This window comes from Strigops habroptila, chromosome 5 (genome assembly GCF_004027225.2).
Source record: "Strigops habroptila isolate Jane chromosome 5, bStrHab1.2.pri, whole genome shotgun sequence".
In the NCBI taxonomy this organism is placed as follows: domain Eukaryota; kingdom Metazoa; phylum Chordata; class Aves; order Psittaciformes; family Psittacidae; genus Strigops; species Strigops habroptila.
The window spans coordinates 71,660,367-71,686,128 of NC_044281.2; the positions used below are offsets into that span (position 1 = coordinate 71,660,367).

At 45.9% G+C, this 25,762-nt stretch overlaps 1 protein-coding gene and 1 long non-coding RNA gene across 3 annotated transcripts in view; one reads left to right on the top strand and one right to left on the bottom strand.

The window, feature by feature from the left end:
* The window catches only part of MXI1 (MAX interactor 1, dimerization protein), a 57,681-nt gene that overhangs the window by 17,149 nt on the left and 14,770 nt on the right, over positions 1-25,762 (top strand). For both annotated transcript variants that reach the window (XM_030488778.1, XM_030488779.2), the window contains exon 3: positions 10,394-10,423. In XM_030488778.1, coding sequence (XP_030344638.1) covers positions 10,394-10,423 — 30 coding nt within the window. The remainder of the gene's footprint in view (positions 1-10,393; positions 10,424-25,762) is intronic.
* Positions 16,418-21,255, bottom strand: LOC115609073. The gene is made up of 2 exons (XR_003991728.1): positions 17,707-21,255; positions 16,418-17,590 (listed from the first exon to the last, which is right to left on the bottom strand). It is a non-coding gene; the product is annotated as an uncharacterized LOC115609073 (long non-coding RNA).

The following is a 25,762-nucleotide window of genomic DNA, read 5'->3' on the forward strand; positions in this document are numbered from 1 at the left end:
GAGGCCTTTGTATAAACTCAAAGCAAGCCCAGCTGTTGATGTTGATGTAACTTAGCTATAACTCACCACTGCAGCATCACTCTGCTGTGAATTGTCACTTTCTGTGGCTGAAGGGTTGTGATCCCTTTGTCCTCCCAGATTTGGGTGCTTCCTCTCCAGGAGCATGATGTTTTGCGGCAGTGGGGCTGTTAGTCAGGGCTCATACTTTACGTGTTGCAGCACTCTGCCGAGGTAGTGCTATGCTGCAGCTGCCGTGGGCTGGTTTGCATCACTGATAGCAGTGCTGGTGCAGTGACAAGAAACTTTGGTTCTTCAGTTGTTAGCCCCAGCTCCTAGAGAGATTTGGTGCCCTGGGATGGTGGGGCTAAACCTGGTCATCTCTTCCTGGAATTCCGTCATTTTCTCTTCCCATTATATTCAGTGTACAGTCAGTTCTCTGGTTTAAGTAGTATTCCTTGTTTGTCAGGTGTTCTGTTAGTTTCATTTTCCACTCTGATCATGTTTGTATCTTCTCCGTGTAACGCCTCACCCCCAACACCTGCAGGGATTTATCCTTCATGCTTTTGTTTAACCTGACCTGACCCGCTGCTTGACAATGTATTGGTTGTCACCTGTATGTTTCCATCTGCTCCCCTGTTTGTAGGTAAGACTGACTATTTCCTTGCTTGCTCCTGGTTGAGCTTTCAAATCTATTTCTCTTTCTGACCCAACCAGACCAGTCAGTGTCATGCTGCTGAGTTAATTGTCTCGCTTTTTGGAGTTCCTGCTGTTGATCATCTCCTGATCCCTCCTGACAAACTTCTGTCCAAATTCAAAGACTGACTTCTGTTTGTTCTCCTCTTGGGAGTGTTGGCTCCTACTGCCTACCCCTTTTTGAACCAACAAAGATAGGATTTGTTTTTGTTGACTTATTTTGGGCTCTCTTGATCAGAGGCTGAGGGTCTCTGGGGCTGTACACTTGGCTGGCCTTTGCCTGGATCTCTTCTCGATGAGACACTGCCTTGTTGATCAGCTCAGAGGGAACAGGCCTGCTTTCTCCATCCTGCTGGATATATTCCCATCTCTCATTTCTGTGCTTGCTACTGTACTTCCATTCTCTGATGTGAAAGTGATTTCACTTCAGTCCTGTTGCTTTAGGAGTCCAGTTTGAAGTAGCCTAGATGATTTCCAGCGTTATCTCAATTACTTGTTTATCCTTTCCTGCTTGCCTCTGTGACAAGCAGACATGTGAACTGAGAGCAATTCTTTTGCCTCAGTTTTGATTAAAGTTCCTCTGCACAAAATGGTTGATTATTTTCTGAACGCTTCTCATTTATCTCTTTCCATCTGTTACACCATCAAGAAGGGAGAAGTTATGCGAAGGGACAGATGACATTGGGATTGCTGCTGAGACAGTTACTCGAGTGGTCATTGCCCAGATGCTTGGGCAGCTGTAAAGCGGTATATAGACATGGGCAGGAAATATGGTTCCAGTTCTGGTTTCCCTTTAACAGTTAGGCTACAAACTGCAGCAGTTCATGAACTGCTTCACAAGTAGCTTGGCCATCTGGGAGCAGTGGGAGGTAGCCACCTCGCTGCCTTCATGTTAGTTGCTGCTGCTTGTGAGCCAGAACTGTAAGGACAGAAGAAACTGGAGTTCTTCCGCTTTTCTCAGCCTTCCCAGATGCTTGATGAGTATGTCTCTGTTGACAGAACACAACCACAGACATCACAACATCTGGGTTTTCTTCCTCATTTTCTTACAGTTTGTGTGAGCTTTTGTGCCTCAGTTTCCCTAACACTGTGTAGCTAACAGTACTGTTACTGTGTTTCCCTGTTTTCAAGTATATTTGCCCTCTCTTCATCTCCAGGCACAGTATTGCAGCAACGTAGTTGTAACATGAGAGATAAAGTCTAAATAGAAGTGAAGAAGGTCTGGCCCGGCCCACAGCCATACAAATGCCATCAGTTTCTTTTCAAACAAAGTGCATTTCAGTCAGGTGGTGTTTACTCAAAAAGCCTCCTTTTCCCCAGTGCATCTGAAGGCAGTTTCTTTAGGTCAGAAGATGCATGTTGCAGAGAAGTACATGTTGCCCGAACAGACTGCTGCTCTGCAGATGACATTGCTAAGGCTATTTCTGGATATGACCATCTTCCTCGAAAGGGTAATGTTATGTGTGGGAAGAAGCATGGTATAGGGCAAAGGGCTGGCATGCTGGGCCCTTGGATCGTTTCCCAAGTCTGCTGCCGAAAGGCTGCAAGATCCGGGCACGTCAGATGACCTACATGGGTCCTACCATCTGTACATTACATGGGTCCCACCATCTGTACATTGGGGTAATGCACACACTTTCCTAACCCTGTTTTCAGGAAGCAGAATCAGTGGTTTGGAGCTTGTGGCTGTTTGAAAGAAGATGAGACTTAGGATCCTATGTTTTCTAGGTAGACTGAAAATCTCCTCCTGTGTCTTTATTCTCTTTCTGGGAGTTACTGTGATCTCTCTGCCATGCAGGCACCAGCAGCTGTGATACTGGTTGTGGTGTGGCCTTGGAAGAGACTGGTCGCTGACCATGCAGTGAGACTTGTGGAGCCTGCTGGAAGTCAGCGGGGCAGGGAGTGCATAGAGCTTCCTGCAGCGTCCGGCCTCACCCTGCTCTGTAATACACTTGAATATTCAACAGAGAAAACTTTGTTAGCAGAGATATTAAGGTGTTAGCAGGGGATGGATGAAGTCTGTGCCTCATTCTACTTAAATAATTCATTTTGTTTCAAATTACCTGCTTATGTTGTTCATGTGGGGAGGTTTGCGTAGGGTAGCACTTGGAAGAGACCTGGAGGACGGCACATACCTGGCGCCAGTGTGAGGAAGTGTCTGTATTTTGCTGTTCTCATTCTGTGCCATGCTCTTCTCTGTTCATGGCGGAGCTTGGAGGTGAAGCCACCTGATGTTGCTCCTCACCAGGTCATGAAAGCATGGTTTTGTCAATGTATTAAAGAAAAAAAAAAGCAAAGTCAGGAATTTGTCTGCGAGAAGCTCATCTCACATCATGGATCACAGACACGAAGCTGGCTTTAATGAAGCAGAGAATACACTTTTTCCTGACTTGTGAGAATCTACCTGAATTTGACCTAGTTCTGAATCATTATAGAAGATGTTGGCCTCTGCACCTCCAAGGGAGGTGGGGTAGAGTTTCTCTGCTGAAATGGCAAAGGTACGTCCCAGAATGAACATACATCAGACTTTGTGTGTGATCTATGTGCACGAGCCCCTTCTGATGTGGTTAGTGTGGGCAGGAAGGGAAGGAGGTGGTTTCTGTAGGGCCTTTGCTCACTCATCACAGAAGTTAGAAGGCAGATGAATGGAGCAGTGAATAGCACATTGGAGAACTCACTGGCTCCTGTCAGCAGCCCCGTGTACGTTCAGCAAGTACCTTTCACTCTGACTGGTCACAGGAAACCCACAAATAGTATATTCCTTGCATTGTGACTCTTTTCCCCCAAGAAACGAGCCTGGGATCTGAGCTGTGGAAGTGCTGATGGTGCACAGCCACAAGGGGCACCAGCGGGAATTGTGCTTTGAACATGTAAAGTGGCCCAGAAAACCAGGCCCTTGGGGGTCTGGAGACACTCAGAGGGATGAGAAGCTGCAGCTCTGATCTCCCTGTTCATTAGCTTCCAATTTGGAAAGCGGGGATGCTTGACAACAAACGTGCCTGTGAGCTGCCTGGCTGCTGCTCTGGGCGAGCCTCTCGAGAAGCCTGGAAGGAAACCACCGGTTCTGTATTCAGAGCAGGGCTTGGCTTGAGGCCACACGTTGAACAATGGGGAGAAAGCAAAATATTGAATAGCTGCTTGTTCAGCAAACCCAGTTCCTCTTGGCCGTGCAGGGCCCTGCGTGAGGGAGTGTGTGACATGGGGCAGTTTTCCCTTAGCACTTGGGACCAGCCCCTGCACACAGAGTCTCAGGTGGGACAGGAGAAGGCACGCTTGCTCCCAGCCTGTACATTGGGAGGAGAGCCAGCTGGGAACCTCTGTGCTGGCCCCACATTGCAGCACTGAATGCAAAACAACATTCTTGCTGTCGTGTGGCCTGGCTTGGAAAACCCTTTCCCTGCAGAGAGCTACCTGGTGCGGCTTAATGGGGTGTTGCTCCGGTTTGAGGGAGCCCACTGCTGCAACTAGGAGAGACTTGTGGTGTTCAGCAAGGAGGAGCTGTCTTCCTGCTCTTTCCTCTCTTGTGCTGAAAGAGCAGAACGTGCACCAACAGAACAGTGTGCATTGTTTGGGACTGCAGCTGCAGTTCCTTCCCCACCTGAGGGTTATGCCTGATGTGTCTGTCACATTGGTTTTATCAGGAAACTAATAGTACTTTGCTCTTGGCGCCTATTTTGGATTCTTCCCTGGCACCTCATACAGTGGTGCCTGAGAGTAGGGTTGGATCACCTGGCAGACAGTGGGCAAAGCATGAGGGTTGTTGGGGTTTTTGTCCCACTTTCAGCTTACAGTGATTATGTATTTTTTGTCTTTGACACAAATGTCCTTGTTAGACGTCTCTGGGATGCCTGAGAACAGCAACCCACTGATGCAAGCTTTGTCCTGGGGTTCAAGGAACCCAAGATAAGTACTGTGCTCTGCAAGAGTTCTTTTGTGACCTTGGGAAAATCACTTGGAATTTGTGTTGGTGGTGTTCCCCTACGTAAAAAGTTAGGGAAGAGTTAGGGAAAAAGTTAGGGAAGAGTTAATTTCTGAAGTGTTGCAAACAGAAACAATGATTTTGAAGAGCAGGAACCAAACTGAGGGGGGCTGTGTAAATACAGTAGGTGGCTTTGGAGACATTTACTTCTTTAAGGGATGTGTGCAGTGCAGCTTTTGAGGTGGCTTTTGACTGAGTGTTGCAGGAGGCTTTCAGGACACTGTACAAACCCAGGGGTAGGTGCTTCCTGCACTTGTGAACCACACGAAGGAGCTCTTTCCCCCTCACTGAGCTGAAAACAGACTGTGGGGCCATTTCTCCTTTTCCAAAGATGAACAAACATGAACAGGTGCCAGTAGTGCTGTGTCCCCTTCTCTCTTGGAGACAGAGAATGTGAACTTTGGAAAGGGTCTGGCTTGATCCTGGGAAAACCGCTTTGATCAGAGCCTTGGGAGGAATCTGATACCGTGTCCATCTCAGAGTGACAGAAAAACTAGCCAGAGTTTGGGGCCAGGTTAATCTGGTGCATCGCCATTGACGTCAGTGAGAAGGTGAAACAGTCTGTTCTGTCTCCTCACTTCTGCTCCTTATGGAGAGGCATTTATGCTGGACCTTGAGGCCAAACAGTGTGGGGGCATCATGGGGTGGTGATGACTAAGATAACTTTTGTCTTTAGTATTGTTTGGAAGGAAACATTGTGTTAGACTTGCTGATATTCAAGGCTGAGGTGAAGCTCTTGTTAGACTTGAGGCTGGTACTTGCAAAGGGCATAAGGACAGCAGCAGCAGGACTTCTGCTCAAGCTATGCCATCTCCTGTTCAGCTGAATCCCACTCTTTACTGTAGGAGCTCTTGGCAGTGTTAATGAAGTACCATAAGCTGCTGTGTTGCCAACCAAGGCTCCCATGCAGCCCTCTGAGAGCCAGGCTTCTGGGACTGCCGGAGGTGAGGTGGGTTCACAGCTCCCTTAGAATCTCAGCCCTTGAGCATCTGCATCTGGGGAGGAAGATTTGACTTTTGCACAGCTATCATTTGTCTTACCATTGGGCTGAAAGCCTCATGTGCTGCTACTGGTGGAGCTTCTCCACAGGCCTCCCAGTCTATGGCTCGTGCAGTTGGTTTCATAGACTACTCGTGGTGTTGAATTACTGCTACTTGAAACCCTGGCAAAACACTGGGGCTCTTCAACCAGTAAGTTTTGTTTTGTGGGCACAGGTGGATTTAAAATGGCAAATAGCTGTTGATCAGCCTTCCTTTTCATTTATTCTGTTTTGTCACTCAGCTGCTTCCAATAGGAGTCATTTCTGAGGAAGAACTTGCATAAAAGAGAGAGCAGTAATATAGCTCACTGGTTCCAGAAGGGTGGGTTGATCTTGGCTTGGGGAATGGAAGAAGGCATTTCCTGCAGGGGAATTTGGTGGCCAAGTGAATGAGTATCAGCAGAGCCAGAAGGTGGGAAAGGTCTGTAGGAAAAGAAGAACCAGATTGTATGTAGTGTGGTGATGCATAAGCAGCAGAGATGGCTGAACCCGAGTGAAGAAAGGCAGAAAGCAGTTGGCCTGGTCTGTGGATGGATGTTCTTGCTGTTTTGCTAAAGATGATTCAGGTAACTGTGCCTTAGTTTGCACAAGGTGATGGAATGTTTCTTTCCTGATTAATCTCTTGTTAGAGCAGAGTGGGATGAGTGAATTTGGAGAAGCACTGGCTTTGTGTTGGCATTGAGGACATGTATTGGAAGAGGTCATTTTTACTCTCACTGCCCCCTTTACCTGGGGGCAGTGCTTATGGGCAGCAGCATCTCCTGAGCTGCTGGTGTCTCTGTTGTGATGGAGCTCTTGGAGCCCTGGGCTCTTCTGGAGCCAGAGCTGGTGCTGGATAGAGGCAGAAGGGTGACCAGGTACAAGGAGGTGACATGGTCCTTGGCTCTGGATGCCATCTGTGTATCACGTAGGACAAGGACTCTGGATTGCTGTGTTTTCACACTAGAAAGCAGTTACCTCACTGAGAAGTCAAACCAAAATGCAGATATGCTGCAAACACATTAGTGAGGCTGTTTATCAATATTAAATGTGTAAACCAGAAAGGTCAGCAGTGTTTAATGTCATGTGGCAGCTCCGTGATTTTAATTACAGTGAAAAACCCGATGACAAATGAATTCAGTGCTCCCGTTCCTCCCTGCTGCAGTTTGCTTTGTTGGCTTACCTGTGCTGGGGGAAAGTTTGACTGGATCAGCCATGGTAGGAGATTTTATTTATAGAAAATGGGATAAAGGGACATATTATTTACTGTGTTTGATTCACTGGGGAATTCAGGGTAGCTTAATGTTTTGGCAACACCTTGTTACAGTGCTCGGTAGCAAGGCTGCAGGCAGAATCACAGCAATTGCTGCAAAAGGCTTGTTGCATCTGCCCTTAAATTAGAGTGACTGACAGTTAGTGCTTCCCTGTTTCTTCCTATTTTGTATGCAGTTGCAGGTATCTGGGGTAAAGAGGGATAAACTTCAGTTTCTTCCTTTTCAAGTTCTTGTTGCTTAAAACCAGGGCTGCTCTCCTGGTTTTGTTGTTGTTTGCTTGGCTCCTTTACATTCAGCTTCTAAAACTCTTTCTTGATCTCTTCCCAAGCCGTTTTCAAAATGCAGTCAGCAGGATCTTCCTCCTCATATAACATTCCTTCAGTTTTTAGGAGTAGTTATCACTTTGGGTGTTTAAAGTTTATTGTTAAAGAACTGCCTGCTGTAGAAACCTGACTTTTAAATGAGAGCCCTGCAGACGGTTTGTGCTTGAGCTCCTTTTATTGCAGCTGAGGTTTTCGGCAGGGCCAGTACGTGTGCTGGGGCTTGCTTTCCTTTCTGAACGTGTCCATACCTGTGTGGTTGTGGTTTCAGCTTTGCAGGTGGGGGCAAGGGCCTGCCTGCCCTGTCCTCCTGACAGCGGGTATCTGAGTTCCTCTGGCTTGTGGTCCATTCTCAACAGCAGTGTCCTTATGTCACTGGGTGACACAGGCTGTGACTGACTGTTCACAGCAGCAAAGCAACACCACACTGAATGTACCCATTCCTTGCTGTTGTACAGGCAGAGTGTTACAGGTAACCCTGAAACGTTCCCTGAGTGCTGCAACAGTTTATAGCTGTGCTGTTCATCTTGTACCCATCAGAAAGCTGGCGGTGGCACATAAGGGTAGAGCTTTGGTTTCAGTCTGGTGATACTCTGGAGGTTCTCAGCTGATGATAAGCCCAGCTGGGTTAAAGAGGTCCAGTTACATGTGTTTCTGTGCCTATTTAAAAGATATTTGTTTTCCTGAATGTAGTATCAATAGAGGTTCCTGTACTTTTTCCACTTCACTGACAGCACTGTCCTTGTTTAACTCCAGGTAAATCTTAGTAACATGCAGCCCAAAGATGAGGGGAGAAAATTAATCTCTAGATCGGGAGCTGCAGAAAATGAAATGAATTATGAACAGAAGAGAGAGGGGTTTTTTTTTCCCCTGTATCTGTTGTCCAAGCAAAGAGAAACTGGCACAGAAGAGTCAGTGATTGGTGGTAGTGGTTTGGGTTTTTTCCCTAAATATAGATGAAAGGAAAAATTAAAGCTCTTCCAAATGGCCCCAGTAAGACCAAGCAAAGCATAGGCACGTAAGAGAAGTAACATCCCTGTAGGATTCATCCAGCATTGCTGACATTCTTCCCTTTGCATTCAGCTGCAGTGGAAAAGTGTTGGCGGGGGAGCTGGGGTTTGGTTTTTTTCCTTGCCACAGATATGGTTAAAAGTCACAGCATAAATATCCTGACTTGGTGAAAAGCCTGTGACCCCTCTCAGTTGTCTTGTTCATCAGAAGGCAGATAGGTAATAAAGAGTCTCCTGTGTGAGAGGAGTAGGGAGAAGCCTGCTGGTTTAATTTTGTTCACAGCAGTGGGCCAAACTTCGTTCTTTCAGTGCTGGTCTTCATAATTGGCTCGATATAATATAGGAATTCAAGGCATTACATAGCTCTGGCTTCATAACAGCTAATGGCATAGCCAAGAAGAGGGCAAAGTCTCCTGCAGGAACATACAGTAAATAAACCAGTGTGGCCATTGTTCCAGAGAACATGCAGGCAGTGGTTTGAACAGGCCTCAGCTCAGCCTTGGGGGCTTAGTTTGTGTCCAGGTTGCCTGGGCAAATGGATTTTGCTGGTTTAGACTCCGTGGGGGATATGGGTTTGGTTTGGGAGATTTTCTGGGCTAAATAGTTCATGGTTCTGATTGCTGGGAAACAGAAATTAAGGAAGGCATCCTTTCTTTTCGGGAGGGAAGGAGTTCCCTCAACTTTAGGGGTTTGTCCATAATGTCCCTCGCCTTTAGAGTGTCCCATACCCTGCTGTGCCAGGTACCTTGCACAGACATACGGCACCGTTTTGTTTTACCTCTGGCCACCCACAGCTAAAACTCATTTAGCTTGTTTGTCACAGACATCTATGGCTTATTCCTTGTCTTCAGTGAGGTTCTGACACCTGTTAAGTGCTCCTCCTCCCTTTTTTTGGAGAAGCATTTAATTATGACAGGGTTTCCCTTGGAGCACGTCCTCCATTCAGTTCCCTAATTGTAGAATTCTCTGTGGGATTCTCCAGATGGGGGATAGAGGATAATCTTCTCAGAGCTCCGGAAGAAATGTGATGCCAAATTACAGAAAATAGATCCTTTTTATTAAGCTCTTGGGCTCCTTTTACTCTTATTTTAAGGTGACCTTCTGTTAAAGAGAAATGCTGGATAAGTGGCTATCCTTTTTAAATAATCCTCAACAACTTTACCTGAGTTACTGACAACATCCTTAGATTAGGAATCCTGAAAGGATTTAAGCTTTTTTTTTGCCACTCATGCTGCCATCACAGAGGCAATGAATGAGGAGAATGAACTCACCAGTTTCCCTTTGGTTTTAGTTGGTCTCGTTTTCAAGCTGTGAGCTCGAGTGCTGGCAGCTTGCTTGGTGTGGTGGGCAGGTATAAAGACAAAGCCCCCTCCTTTGTCAAGTGGTCACAGGTCCACTTGATGGCTCACTCACTTCCCTGTTAGCTGGTGCTGTGGCAGTGCAGTTCCAATCCCTGCGGAGTTTCCAGGCATCCTAAAAGTGCTGCTCAGTACCGCTGATGTTTGCAGACGCGGCAGTGCTGCTGTCCTGTTTCCTGCCCACATGCTGCCCATGTCTGGTTCTACTAAGTTACTTAAATCTAGTGTGTGACTGCCAAAGGGCTCCAGGATTTGTCCTCACAGAGCCAGTCCTGCAGGAATGCTCCCACGTATTTGATGTGCATAAGTTAATACTCCGTGAGCTCCTGTGCGAGCAGGTGATACCAAGAGTTTTACAGCGTGGATGGAGAAACAAAAGCATAAAGAAACATAACTACAGCCTTGTAGTGAGTTGGTGGCAGAGCCAGAAAGAGTCTGGAAATGGCTGATTCTGATCCCCTGTTCTAATCATTGGCTCTTTGGGATTTTGGGTACATTTAAGTCTCTAGGGAGCACTTTCTGTAGCACCAGTAGAAGTGGCAGCTTTGCACGTAGCAGATAAATACCGGAGGGGAAGGATCTCATCGGCAGGGAGGCTGAGGTTACAGCTGTAGAGTTGAACATATGTAGTTGCTTGGCTTTAGGCTGGATGTGCCACAGGGGATGTGTAGAGCTTGCAGCAGTTGAACTTTGATGCTGAGAGGTCAAAGGTGCTAATCCAAATTTTTGTTTGTCTTCCAGGTCTACGCACAATGAACTAGAAAAGAACCGGTGAGTAGCTGCTGAGCTGGATCCTGAGTGTGATGTGCTTTAACCTTACCCATGCAGGTGCTGTCGGATCAGCTTAGGCAGCTGGGAATGGCCACACTGCATCATGTCCTTTTAAAAGTTGGGGTGGGGAGGGGAAGATACAAAAAGATCTGAAAAAGAAGCCTTGGTTTGGGTTGTTTTTATTTCCCTCTGAAAAGGCAAGAAGTGACCCAGTTTTGTGACTAATCTGTATGCAGAGTAAATACTGTTCTTCTTCTGACACAGTGAAATCTGATTGGGGCCCTTTCCATACATGAGGTTGCTACGGAATCAGGTTTCTTGGGCCCTGGGCAACACGTGTTAACCATGAACCGAAGGGCAGAGCTCTGTGCTCTACACCCTCTGCCTGCTACCCCTCCACTGGCTGTGACAGTCACTGTGTGCAGAAGGAAAATACCCTTGTCCAGAGGCTTGGAGGTCCTGTGAAGACTCTCTTTTCCAACCTGTTTTAGGATTGTGCCTGTTTATCCTTGAATCTGAAGTTCTAGCAAGCCTTGCAGTTTTGTTACTTGGCTGGCTCTGCTCCATGACTCAACCCTTTTGTAACAGGAGTTAAAGTAAGATAAATACCATTGAGACAAGGGGAGCTAGTTCACACACAGATCAGATTATCGCCTTCCATTCAGGATGCTATAGTTAAGGTTGTGGCAGGGTTTCCATTATAAACTTATCTTGGCTCTTCTGTGGGATTTTAGGGGGGCCGAGCGGGGGTGTCTGTGTTTTCTGTGGCTGCTGGAACAAAGGCAGTGCTCTGGCCAGCTGCTCCTATGAAGAAACCCCCAGGGTGGGAAAGCTGAGTCTTAAATAGGTTGATTGCCTCCTCTTCCCTCTTAGCAGCCATCATTTACCAAGGGATGGGAGGACTGTCCCCAACAAGGGATGGCCAAAGATACACAGAGGCTTCGAGCCAAGTGGGTATTTCCATTCAGACAAGATCTTCCCATGTATCTTTAAGGGAATCAGAGCTGAGTGCCTCATGCATCATGTTGCCCTCAGTTTCTCCCACATCTTCCTCCTCCCCAGCAGCAGCAGTTCTGGGAAGCAGCTTGGCCTTTGCATGGTGTGGGTGCTTTCTTCCAGGTTGTGCTTCTACCTCCTGGTAGCTTTGAGGATCTACAGAGCTGTCATGGTCCTGTCTCTCCGGGGTGATGCAGGGAGGGTTTTTATTTGGGTTATGTTGCTCTCCAAATCTCAACCTTTCCGGTCACAGGTTGAGCAGTGTTGGGAAGTGTTGGCTCCTGGCTTTTCCAGTGCGCTCTCCGGTTTTATTTACCGATGAGGGAAGGAAAATGCAGTGCTTGGGGCTGACCCAGCACAGAGGGTGCTTTTTTCTCCATGACAACAGTAAACCGTCACTAATTCTCAATGTGCTTATTTGCATGTCTAATTGTTACTGCAAACGCTGCTTGCCCTCAGCGCAGCTTTAGAGCAGAGCTGTCTCCATCTTCCCCGGTACAAACCTGCTCCTCTCACATTGGCCAGGTTTGCATGGGTATGTGGCCATCTTTTTCTACCCTGAGGCTTGTGGTGCAGGCAGTGAAGCTTCAGACTCCGTGTGGGTGAGACGTTGGCAGCTTGAGTTACATGCGTATTGTCCAGCTGGGGACTGGCAGGTATTGGTGTATTTAGGATGTGCCTGATAGCAGCTATCTGTGTGAGCTGAGCTGCCTTGATTCTCTGGCTTTAACTGAAGGCAGTAATACTACCTGGGGTGGGGATTTCATGAGGATTGAGCACTGTCCATCACTTTGTTATATATGTTACTAGTGAGAGTAGCATTACTACCTGTGCTTCCCCTTATGCCACCTTTTTCTGAATGTCAACAAGCTGTTTGCTTGCTACAGAATTAGTCTTCGTATTCCCAATTGGTGTAATATTCCTGTCTTCCTCTCCTTCCATTTCAGTTATGTTCCCTAGTCCCTACCTGGTCCAGGTTGAAGTCTCCCAACCATCAGCCTCCTCAGCAAGGTCTCTTCTCCAGGGCTTCCCATTCCGAGGCACTATGTTCCAGGTCTGTGCCTCAGACGTGGTTTTACAAGCCCTTGGTTTTCATCCTTTTAGGAAGGGCACACTCATGATCACATTGGGTGGTCTGTATGGACCAACTCCTCTATCTGGGATCATTGGCTAGGAGCACGCTGCTTCTGGTTTGGCATTGTCTGTCTCTTAATGCGGGCGCTGTGGCCTGATCAGCTACACACCTCTGCAAAGCCAGCCAGGCCCTGCAGTGGCTGTACTGGGGTTGCAGTTTTTATTACCAACCGTTTGAACAGAGTTTCATACTGGAAGCATTTATTGTCAAACTCCAGGCAGTGTTTCTGAGCCGAGGGGATTGCTTCCCGGTTAGATTTTCACCATGTTTTATTTGCTGTGTCGTTAAGTTTGTCAGTGTCTCCAGACTTAACTGTTGCGAAGATAAAAGCCCTGATACTAATGGCTTTGTGGCTGGCAGGTGCTCATTTTGCCTATTATTTGAGATTATTCCTTTTGAATCTCACTGTTATCTTCATTATTGACACACGCTGTAATTTTCAAAATTGTCCACTATTAGGTCTCTGACTCTGCTTTTTCCCTTCTTTTCTGTGAACAGCAGCCTGCTTATGTTCAGTTCAATTTGGTTTTAACCCATTCACCAGTTACACAGAGTTTCTTTCAAGCAGGAGCAAGAGAATAGCAGAAAACCGATAGCTCCCCTCCTCCTTTCTGAATATGTGATTTAACTCGGCCTCAGTGTTGCAGAGCTGCTGTTTCAATGTTGCATGATTAAGAATCGTGTGGCCCTTTGATGTCGAAAAGTAACTAAAAATGTATTAAAAAACCGAAAGCGGTGTTTTAAGCTCCACTCCTTGTCTCAGTCTTGAAACATTTCACGAGCACTCCAGTGGTTCTGCTAAGGAGCTGTTTGATTTGGTACCAAATATTAGCTCTAATATTCAAGCGACTTTGCTTTCTGCTTTGATTTGTTGTTTTTTTTTTTGTTGATCTGAAAAGATTGCAATGACATTTGTGTAAGGGGCTTTGTTTGATTTATAAAAGATTAAAGTTAATTTATAGTTATTATCTGTCATTAATCTTCGTGCTGGAAAATTGTTTGTGTTTTTTATTTAATGGGTATGTGTTTCAGTTTATCTCTGCCCAGGATGAGTCAGAGCGTGCATTTACACCAGAAAACAGCATTCTGCTTCTCATCTGCTGCAAGGCCATAACTAAAACAGTACTTTGGAGTCCTTTAACAGGCCTAACAAAAAACCTGCTTTGTAAGCAACCCCCATCATTTTATAAAAGAAAACATGATAAAGCAAGTGACGGGAAGATGAACTTTGCTAGTGTCATATATTCTTCAAAAAGGCTAATAAATAAAATTCAAGCTTAAGTGGTGTGTGTGACACAGAAAGCAGAATGAACTGTTGTCTGTGACCGTTTCAGACACACACCAGTTCTGGAATGATGTGGTCAATGTGGTGTTAGGAGAACGTGCACAGCACTGAGATGACTCCCCTGCTGCTCTGTGAAGTGGCAGGTCTGGTAGACCAATGTAGTGGTAATATCTGTCAGAGGAATTATGTCTCCTTGTAGAACAAGAAGGCTGTTTAGAAAGCTATTGATCAGATTAAAAAGGAATAATGAATGTTTTTCTGTATATCCTCAATTGATCTATTTGGTTTCGGTGATGATTGATTGCGTTGTAATACAGCAGAAGGGAGGAAAACAAAGCTGAGTAATTGAGTAAAGAATGAGTTATCGGAACAGTGTTTTCTTATGGTAACAATAATTTAGTTCAAACAATTGAGAGACCTGAGGAGGGAAAGAGACCTTGGGAGAACCACTGAAATGAAAAGCTTCTGAAGATACCACGGAACTTGGGGCTCTGCAAAACCACCTCATTTAAAATGCCAAAGGGCAAAGTCCAAATGAGGCAAAACTTCTAACCCAAGTTGCTGAAGAGTTGTGTTTAGTGTAAAACCACAGAGTGAGGTGGTGCGAGATCCTTCCTCTCTGGTATCTTTTGAGATGATCAGAAACAAAGTGAAGGCAAAACACATCACCATGATTGAGTACTGTGTTTTTTAGCCTTTCTGACTCTTACCAGAATCCCCTGTTTGTCTTCTGTGATTCCCCACCCATTCTCTCTTTAAGAGAGGCTGTTGATTGCAGTGTTTCTCTCGGCTGGTTTCTCACGCAGAGCTGAGGTAGCAGATGAGATAAAGGAAAAACCCTACTGAACATTTAGGAGAAAACCATGACCTGGGTCAGCTTGCACTGAAACGTGGGGCCTTCTGAGGCTCCGCAGCACAGTTTGGTTCTGTTTCTGTAGAACAGAGACTTGAGTGTGTCTGTTAGCAAAGTGCAAGAGAAGAAGGAGGGGAAAGCATTTAACATGAGGCACTTAAATAGTGCAGACATGCTGTCTAGGCTGGGAAAGATCGAGGGAAGGGAAATGAAAGTATAGAGAATCCTCGCTAGTCTGAATAGACATGGATAATTGTGCTTTTGTTGTGCTGTATATACTTGCCAAGGGAAATCTGATCAGTGTTTGTCTTGAACCAACTAATCAATGTGGTGTTGAGTTCAGTGCTATTTATCAGGAGAGCTGAAACAAGGAACTAATCCAGTAAATTTCATTTGTTCTCTGGAGTGGGCTTTGTTTTCATGTTAGCTTCATGTAGCAAACATTGACAGTACATATTGTTTTCCTCATTAATAAAACTTGGAACCTGTGATGTTCCCTGCAGCAGTCAAACCACGTCCAGCACAGCTGAGCATGCATCTTTCTTTGACTCATCCAAAGGTCAGAGCATGCACTGATCCAACTTGCTCCTTGTGGGATCTGTGGCTAAACCCTCCTGTCTCCATGACCAATATGAACCAAGAGCTGGAGGTAGCTAGCTGTCTTCAACTCCCTTGCTCGCATGAGATATGCCTCCGTTTTCAGCTGAGACTAATAATTTCCAGCAGAGCTGAAGTGTGTTCTTCTAGTTCAGGAGATCTGGATAACTTACTCCACTGCTGTGCCTGGTTTTGCTTAACCTGGAGAGAAGTAGTCTGTCGTTTGTGGTAAGGCCGTCAGAGAGATCTTTCTGGATACATTCAGGCTCAGTCATCATCATTCAGTATCAGCCTGCCTTTTGTTATATCGTGCTTATTTCTTTGCATTGCTCTAGGAGCTCACCAGTTGGATGCTGTAAAACTGGGATCAGGATCTCTGGCTGACCACCACTCTTGTTCATGTGAACTGCCTCCTTGTGCAGAGGCAGCATTTTGATTCACTTACAAGAGAAAGTCTGCAGAGGCTTTGTTTCACGGTGGCTGGGCAGCAGAACACTTTGAACTCTTAAGTAAAGCTGCTGCAAAGGGACAATTAGTCTCTGTGCCAAAATTCGAAGGAAACAAAATGATCCTCATTTTGTTGAAGCCCTTTAGCACTGCTCATACTGGAATGTCTAGTTTCAATATGATTATCTTTTTTTTTAATTCAAAGTGGTGCAGTGAAGAATGGATGCATGCCTGCCTGCCTTTCTGCTCCCAGACCTCTGCACCTCCCTTATGAATCCAACAGCAGTTGGAGAAAGAAGAGGAAAAAGAACAATACTACTATTTTGGTTATATCACAAAGCAAGATTTTTTATTTCAACATGTTGAATTGAATTTGCACAATAATACACTCTTATAAGCCAGTTTTCAGAAACAGATAGTTATCACCAAGCCCTTCTCAACTAAGATGTGTTTTAGAGACACTTTCTGATGCGTTTTCTTCCTGTAGTGTAGAAAGAACTGTCAGTGCAATCTGCTTGGCCTTGCCATAACGCTCTGATGCTGAGAAGCCTTTTGTCATCTGGCCTCCCAGAAGGGAGACTTCAGAGGAAACCCCCATCTTGGAAAGAAACATGCTCTGCAGTCAGGTTTCCCCAGTTACTGGCTGAGTTCTTGCATTCAGCATCCTGTGCTTAACATTTCCAGAGTGATGAATAGAAGAGGTATCAAATGGTGCGTTACTGGTTATTTACAGCTTTCAGGGAGCCGGGAGGGGGTCTGGTAGCTGCTGTGGATGTGGAATGAAAGCAGTCCTGTGTACTTAGATGGTATCTGGAGTGCGGCATTGCCAGCTTTGGTTCTTGAATCTCTTCCCAAACTTGCATCCTCAAATTTCTACTTGGGTGTGTTGCTGCAGTTTTCTTTCAGGCTGAACCCTCTGTATGTTTATGACTGTCCTGAAAAGAACAATAAAGACTGGGCAAATCCCCTCTGCAATCAGTGAGATTGGGCTGGGGAAGAATCTGGCCCCAGGTAGGAAGTCGAGCATTCAGCTTTCCTGGCTCAGTTTTCACACACGTCAGGGCTCTATATCCCTCCCAAATGCATCTCTGGAGACTGTGCAGGCTTTTTTTTCTTTGTCTTTTCCTGGGGTGCTGTTTGAAGTGCTGAGAGCCTGAAATTCTAATGCAAAAACTTTTCTTGTTCAAGTGTCTTAACATTGCTCACGGGCTTCAAAGCATTGCTAGCTAAAAGCCACTTGGGGAGTTTCTGCCTTGGAGAAGCTGAGATAATAGGAATATGATTTTTGAGACAGATTAGCTGTTAACTGCAAGTTTCAGGACTTTGTACTCTTAGGGCAGAAGTTGTGTGTGCTGATCTGTATCTTTATCTGATATGTGTTGAGGGTGCCATAGCAACATAGCCCATGCAGGCTTGTGATAACCAAAGGGAACTCAGCGTGGGGTAGGAAATGTAGGCACAAAACTTTCTCATTCTTTCTGGATGTAGCGCATTTTTACCAAAGTATCACAGCTCCAAGAACCTATAACTTTATGGTATGCCAAGCAGGGATGGGAGCAGTGAGACACCCCCATTTAACAGGCGAGGAGCAGAAACACATGGATCCAGTGCTTGGAGTAAGAGGCATGTGGGAACAAGCTTGCATCGACCCACTCCTTTGTTTCATTGATCCGTATCTCCAGCCAGTTGCTTGCTTATTCTCTCCTTCACAAAAGTTTCTCCTGTCCCACCTTTGCTTCGTTCAAATCTTTGTGCTCACTCCTTTTGTCCCCCTCAGCGTCCTCCCTGTCAGTGTTGCCCAGGGCCAGGAGGTGCTGCATGATGCTGTCATGTTGCCCTCACACCTTTTCTCATCTGAAAAGAGGGGCACAAAGTAAATGTACCTTTGCTGCTGTGGGTGGCTGGGGGATCAGTGCAGTATGGTCTAGGCCCTTGTTTTGGGTGCTGTGGTGGGTAGCACAAGTGTGTACCAGATGTTCATAGCCTTGTCTGGGAAAGGAAATCAAAGGGCTTCATCTCGCAGTTGCTGTGGCTGTTGCCTGGCTGCAAATGGTGCTGGTCACCCCAAGCAGTTTGCATAGCTGTGGGCAAACAGACCAGGCAGGTTCCCTCCCAAAAGTGCATGTGACAACCATAAAACAATTAAATGGGCAATATGCAACCAAGGGTCAGGAATTCTTCTCCCATGAAACCACTGGGTAACATGGACAGGGCTAAGTCAGGGCCATGGCAGAACATAGCAGTTGATGGTGTCATTTTAGCTGCCTCCCTTTCCATGTACCTTGGGAGTTTGAATGTGTGTAGAGATGCAGATCACCTCTGCCTAGTGCTCTTTGTGTTTGCTCTCTGGTAAATCCTCCCAGTGCCTTTGAATACTGGAGTATCCCCTTTTCAGAGGTGACACTTGAGTCTGTCAGTGCAGGCTGAGTCTCATATAAAGGTTTTGGATTTGGCCCAGTCTGGAAGAATACAGAGGACTCCCTGGATTCCAGAGCAGTGGATGAGTCAGCTCTTCTGCCTGATGTTCCATGAAAAAAAAATTAAGGCCTGTCTTTTGAAGGTATCCTTTATGTGTACATTGCTGCCTGAGCATCACTTCCCATTATCTGTGTAATGAGATTTTCTGTCCCTCTTGCCTGTTAATTACTTACCTTTGAGAGTGCATTCATAAAGCAACATGACTTACTTAGGGAAAAATGAAAAGCTCTTGCAAAGGAAGGCTGCTTTTTGCTTCTATTGTTTTGCTCAGGAGTTTGAGTACCTCAGGACTCAAGATGAAGGGATTGCCGTGAATGGGAAATTCCACAAATAGTATGTTCAGCTCTCAGAAGGTGAGGCAGGAAAGGGGATATAGCAGTTACACAGTGTTACATCTTATACAAGGGTTTCTGCCCAGGAAAGGCTGAGGAAAAGAAGGAGGCATAACAGAAACTGATACAAAAAGGCTTAGACACCGAAACCTCCAGTGGAAACAGGACTGAGCTTCACGTGCAGCGTTCCGTGCATGGAAACAGAGTCTGTGAACGGTATCAGCGGGTTCATGCATGGTCCAGGCTGATAACAGTTTGTCTGATACGGGTGTGGTGTTTATCAGGGTAGGTAGTAAACAGCTGCACAGAACTTAGTCATGCTTATAAAGTCAAATGCAGGCTGCCATCTCCCAGTTGCCTGGTTGCTGAGCTAAGGTGGAATATTTAAAAGCATCTGAATCATTTAGAAGCACAGCTCTTAATGGTTCTCAGATGAATACTTGCTCCTTCGCTTGGGCAGTTGTTGCTCCTCCCTAGTTGTCTCTACAGTGCTGTAGATATGCCTAGTCATGTGGAGAGTAGAGCCAAGGGTCCCTGTACCAAACCTTACTGTCCAGGACAGTGAATAATGCAACAACGAAGGGAGGGAATTCAGTAGACACTGTTCTTCATGTGAATAAATGTGTGTATTTGTAGAGGAAGGGCATGGATAAGGTGAAGGCTGGCACAGCCACATGTCTTTCAGAGGGGATATGTGGAAAGGAAAAGGAAGTTGACGCTGGACTCAATTCTGCTGCTCATTTGTATATGGGTAGATCTCCTTGTGAACAGCCCAGGAAAGAAAAGGAACTGAACAGGGAGGTTCAGTGGTGAGATCAGCCCTGAGGAGCTCACTGTGGCTGTTCCTAGCCTTGAAGAAGAGCTTGGTCAGCCAAGAGTGTCTCAGGACCCAAAAACAGGCAGCTGCCAGCATTTCTATCTGCCACCACAGTGTGTGCCTCTGCTCTTCCCATTCAGGGCTTGATCATGCAGGAGGAATTGCTCTGGCTCTTCCAGGAAGTTCTCCACATTTTCTTCCCAGGAGGGACTTTCCAAAGCTACTGAAATACACAACCTGTTGAACTTGGGGTAATTCCCTGCAATTCCCCATGTCTCAAGTCCAGCACTTAGACGGGAAGTGCCCTGCTCCTTCTGAAAACTCAGTGAAATTCTTTGAATGAGTTATTCTGAAAGGGGGAGCAGGGGAGCAGGTTTAATGTAGAAATCGGAGGCTAAAAAGAGGTTGATTTATATCTCCCATGTCTTTCATTCCCACCTATTTGCCCTTGTTCCCTTGGGTGAGCTGAGTTGCCCGGTCAGACTTTGCCCAGCTGCATGGGAATCTTCCACACAGCTCAGAAAATACCACTCATTAGCCACGCTTTGGTAATGTCAAGAGGCGAGTAGTCACATTTGCACAGATGCACACAGTTATGTGCAAGCACACACAAAGAGCTTGCATTTAAAACCTACGTGCCCATCTCTTTTAACAGGGGAAGACAGCCCCAGCTGTGTATACAGCTTGGTGTTTCCCTTTGATCTGTGTTTGTTTCCAGTGTTTCTCATAGGCCGGATCCTGGCACTCCTCAGAGCTGCCTGCTCTTTTCCATGCTTGCAGCTGCATAACTGCATCCAGAGAAGCTTGTTGGGGTGACTGGGGTGTAACTGCTTTCAGCAGCCTCGGGTGGGGGTTCCTCTTCCCATCCTGTTGTTTACTTTCTCCCGTCCTTTCCTCACCATCCTACACCACAGGGGACTCTTTCATTCTGCTAGTGCAAACTGCCTTGCGAATGCCTCAGAATCCTCCCTTTCGCTTTGCCTCCCTGCTCCCACACAAGTGGCATTGCTGCCCTTTTCCAGCTGCATGCAGCAGCTACAGCTGCCACGCTGAAGCAGATCCCTTGCTCTGTCACCAGGGTCACAGCTCAGAGAGGCAAAATTCCCCTTTGCTTTCCAGACACTCGGCACACTGCCCCTGCAGCTGCCTCGGGCCCTGTGCCCAAGGGAGGGCAATAAACTGCACTCTGCAGGCTTAGGAGGTGTTTTGTGAAGCTGCCAGAGATGAGTGCTGCAGGCCCCTCTCAGCCCTTTGGGTCTGTCCCCTTGCCCCAAGGCAGGATAAAGCTCTGTCTAAACCTTTCCTGACCCGATGCCAAGCTAGCATGGCCTTAAAAGCCTTTGACAGCAGGATTGCCTAGGGAGGCAGTGCAGCCTATTGCCCTGATTAACTGTTGGTACCACTAGAGTTTTTCCTAATGTCTAACTAAGAGGAAAATTATCTCAATGTTGTTCTAGGGAAGAAAAAAAGCCATCCAAAGTTGGGTGCCTCTGTGTGTGTGAAGGGGAGAGTCCCAAATGCTCAACATAGTAATTGGCTTTAGTAGCAAGAATCATTCTGTTAGACCCTAGAAGTCCACTGAGGAATTCGGGCTGGGATAAGCAATAGAGGAAAACATAGTTATGTTTCCTTTTCCTAATGCATGTGTTTGCCACTTCACCTACCCAGAAAAGCAGCGTTGATGCCAAAAGAAGTGGGAAACCGGATGGGAACGCTTTGTCTCTGGTGGATATTCTATGTAGTGTGACCCTCTTAGGAAATGTGCAGAGCCTGTTCTCTGTGGCGTGACCTCTTGTAAACGTTTCTTGGCTTGGAAAAGCAACTTACAGGCTTGGTGTTCACTGGGAAAAGCATGTGTGGGGATGCATTTCAGTGAAGGGATTGCAAAGGGGGAGAAGGAGAGAAATCTTATATACTTGAAGAAAACATGCGAAGGCCTCTGGAGTCATGAGTGTCTCTTGGAGTTTGAGTTGTGGGGGTTTTTTTTCTTGGTGATCTCTCAGAAAAATACGTGTGGTGGGGAAAGAGCGGAGTGGGGAGGGGTTGTACTGTGGGTTGGGCATGTTGTAAATGGTTAGCAATAGTCGAAGTGGAAAGCTGTTGTGCAGAAGTAGAGGACTCCCATAAGGCCTCCAAGCTGGTTCTCAAGTCTGTGCAGACAGTGCTGCCTTGCACTTCCCCTCAGCCACACAGGGAAAGCAAATTGCATGAGTTCTTTAAAGGCTTTTTTTTTTTTTTTTAAAAGGAGCATTTGTTAAAACCATTTTGTTATTTGAAGTACAAAATATGATTAATCTTGCCAGCTATTGTAATCTCCACTGCATTCCTGGTGGCGTTCTGTGATTCTGAAATCCAGCACCTGGAGTTAAGTGTTTTCTACCCTCCACTTAAAACCAGTGTATGAGCTGTGTAACCTATGCATTTAGAACACAGAAAGAAGAGGAAGCATCTTATGTAGGTGTTTATGGTTGCTTTTTAACTCGTGTGATATGGGAGCTACTCTGGCGTTTGGTTTTTTTTATGGGGCCTAAATTATAATCTTTTGGACATACAGGATTAACAGTGGGACATCAGAAACTAAAGGCTTTAAAGAAATAAGTTTTATGACTGCATGATGGCAAAGTCGTCAATACAGCCTTCGTCTTGTCATCCTGATTCTGACTAAACTCCTTTGAACCTCACTGAAGTTCCATCTTGGGAATTTCTCAGGACAGTGGTAAGAGTAGACCTCAGACAGTTTTTGCTGCATATATGGAGGGAGCAGTGAGGGGTTATTGATCCATGTTGAGAAATGTGGCCATGATAAAGGGGCTGGAGCACCTCGTGTCTGAAGATAGGCTGAGAAAGTTGGGGCTGCTCAGCCTGGAGAAGAGAAGCTGCGTGGAGACCTCAGAGCAGCCTTCCAGTATCTGAAGGGGGCCTATAAGGGTGCTGGAGAGGGACTCTTCATTAGGGACTGTAGCAATAGGACAAGGGGTGATGGGTTCAAACTTGGACAGTGGAAGTTCAGGTTGAATATAAGGAAGAACTTCTTTACGGTGAGGGTGGTGAAGCACTGGAATGGGTTGCCCAAGGAAGTGGTAAATGGTCCATCCCTGGTGGTGTTCAAGGCCAGATTGGACGGAGTCTTGGGTGACATGGTCTAGTGGAAGGTGTCCCTTCTCATGGCAGGGGGTTGGAACTAGGTGATTTTAAGGTGCTTTCCAACCCAAACCAATCTATGATTCTATGATCTTCTACTCTGGGCATTATTAACTAGCAGAGACAGCTGAATGAATTAGCTTCCCAAAGTGTCCTGCTGCCTAGGCCCTTCAGGTACCAGTGTCACTGCTGACCTACAGGAGCACCTGAAAGCCAAGAGTGGATTTAGCTGTGCAGTACTCTGGAGGAATTAGTATTAGCTCCACTTTGTGTGCTTTGGTTCCTCAAGGGATCCACCTGAGGTCACGCAAGCTGCCTGCAGACAGGTCTCCTGACTCTCACTGAGAGGTCTTGCCTGCTGTATAACCCTTTCCTGCTTTCCCTGTGGAGGGAATTGAAATGTCGGCTCTGTGGGGTTGCTGCTTCACCCTTCCTGAACATACATACAAACTCTGGAAGCTCCTGGCTAGCACAGCACTAGGAAAGTCAAGAAGTGTATGCTTCTGGCTTGCCATTTGGCTCTCATGATGAGGAAACCCACTGCAGCCTCTCCCCAGGTGAATAGTTTATGGTGAAATATATATATATATATATATATATGCTGTTTTCCTTGGTTGGGATTTGTTGGTTTTTTTAATTATTATTTTTTAACACCAATGATTTTTGAAACTAATAAGGAGTGATGCAGGGATGGGACATTGTGTAGAAAATACCTGATGATGAAGCAGTAATTTATCTTGCCTAAATGCACGAGGCCCTGTGGGTGAGATAAACATGCCAAAATAACAGGGAAGAAGAGGTTGTGATTGTGATTACAATGCAGTGCAACTGCAGGTATTTCTGCAAGCTCATGCGCTTATTTTCTTAATATTGTCCTGATAGATGAGCAAATGGAAACCAATTTCCACCAAAGCAAAGGACATGGTGTTCCAGCTCCTCTCTTCTAATTATTTTTCTTTCCAAAACAAACTGTGAACCTTTCAGTGTCTGTTTTTTTCCCAAGTGGGATCCTAACCCTGTTCCCGCTGGGAGAATACAGAGCGAGCGAGCGAAAGGCAGCTAATCCTCCCACAAATGTTAGTTTACTCAACTACAGCTGTTCTTGGTTTGGGGGAATTAAAACTGTGTTCCTTTGTGGCATTGCTGACCCAGGCAGGGGTTGTAATGATCTTCTCCAGCTGATCAAGAGTTCACTAGGTAGAATGTCCTGTGCTCAGTATAATGACTTTTGGAGCCCTATTGGAAGCACTCGGAGTTTCGTAGCTGAGCTGAAAAAAGCTGAGTAATTTTCATGTCTTGTGGATACGTTTTGTGTTGCTTCTTGTCCAAGGCAATGGTTTCCAAGTGGCCAGCTTCATGCTTTTTAGCTGGTTTGAGGTTTGAGCAGTCTTACATCTCTTGGTCTTCACATATGCCTGGAGGAGAGAAGAAAATCATGCAAGGGAAGGCATCAAGGGCAGTTAAAGGAAAAGGGCAAGACGAGGTTTGTTTTGTTGTTGTTGGTTTAATTTTCTAGGTGATAAACCTTGCTTCTCCTTGGAAGAACTGTATTGACAATGAGCTTGTATTAGCACATCAAACCAGTTAAGCTGAAGTAAGGTGTGTTTGCACACTCTAGTACCTCCTTTCAGAAAACTCTCTTTCCTGGTACCTCTTTCAAACACTTTTCTTTCCTGGTACCGATGTATGTGTGAGATCAGGACAGGACTCATCTGCTGGCATAGTGCTGGGCCCTGTGCAGGTTCTCCTACTGAGTAACATAGAGTTACCCTGAGTTAAAACTGTTGGTCACTTAACATTAGTGATCTCCTGGACTTTGAAATACAGTATTGCTGTTCCTTGTGTGCAGAAATCCATATCCAATAGGAAAAATAGTGCTCCATAAAAATATAATATAAAATAATGCTCTAGAAAAATAAGAATCATAGAACTCTTAAATTCTCCTTCTTAGGGCTTTTTCCCAAACACTCATCCAATAGTGACCTTGGTTGGCAATTCCTTTTTCCTGGGAAGTTTGAGGTTAAATTTAAAACAGTTTTTTACAAGGTGAAATTACATGCACTGCTTCCTCTGTTCCAGATGCATGCCCTCTGTACCTGAAAGGTGCAGTGGATATTTGATGACTCCTTAAATATTTCTGACAGTGTGGAGAGGTATTAGATGAAGAGCACATGCTTTCCTTCTGGCAGAAAAGATTCTGTGTAAACAACTATTTCAGATGGCCACATTCTTAGAATATTTTTTCATTAGGAATTACGCTTTTCTTCCATGAGTTGAGGAAACTGGAACATAACGCCTGGAACCTGCTCTAGGTGACCCTGCTTTGGCAGGAGGTTGGACTAGATGATCTCCAGAGGTCCCTTCCAACCCCAATGATTCTGTGATTCTGTGAAAAGCAGTGTACGGGGTGGAAAAACTCTGTCCTGTCTTAATGAACAGTACAAATGTCTTTTTGTAGCAATAGCTTCTCTGTATAATTAAAAAAAAAATGTTAATTACAGAAACAACTTCTAGTACTAGATCATAGAATCCCAGCCTGGTTTGGGTTGGAAGGGACCTTAAAGCTCATCCAGTTCCAACCCCCTGCCACGGGCAGGGACACCTTCCACTAGAGCAGGTTGCTCCAAGCCCCTGTGTCCAACCTGGCCTTGAACACTGCCAGGGATGGGGCAGCCACAGCTTCTCTGGGCACCCTGTGCCAGCGCCTCAGAACCCTCACAGGGAAGAACTTCTTCCTTAATTTTAAACCTCCCCTCTGCCAGTTTAAAGCCATCCCCCCTTGTCCTGTCCCTACATGCCCTTGTAAAAAGTCCCTCCCCAGCTTTCTTTAGATCAGAATGTATTCCTGATACCAACATATTCCCCACTCGTTATTTTGAAAACAGGAGATGTTGTCCCAAGTAACAGGTGGGTAGCATCCTTTACTCTTTCACTGATGGACAAATGTCTATCTTACAAAGCAAGCGCTTGCTTCTTTCACCTGGTCAGTGGCATTAGGAGTTTAAAACCTGACTCTCTTTAGTAGGCACCAAAGTCCAGGGTCTTTTTCAGTAGTATGAAGAAGCAGCAGAGGCTCTGATCTGAGGTACTGCTGTGAAACCCTATGGACCATGGGTAGGCTTTCTGCTGTAGCCAGGAGACCAGTCCAGGGTCCCTTTTCATCTGCCTGGTGGGAAGCTGCCTGATATCTCAGCTTCTTCCAATCTCAGTGCAGAGACAAAGGTCTCTGCAGATCCTTGCTAATTCATCTGCTTTCTG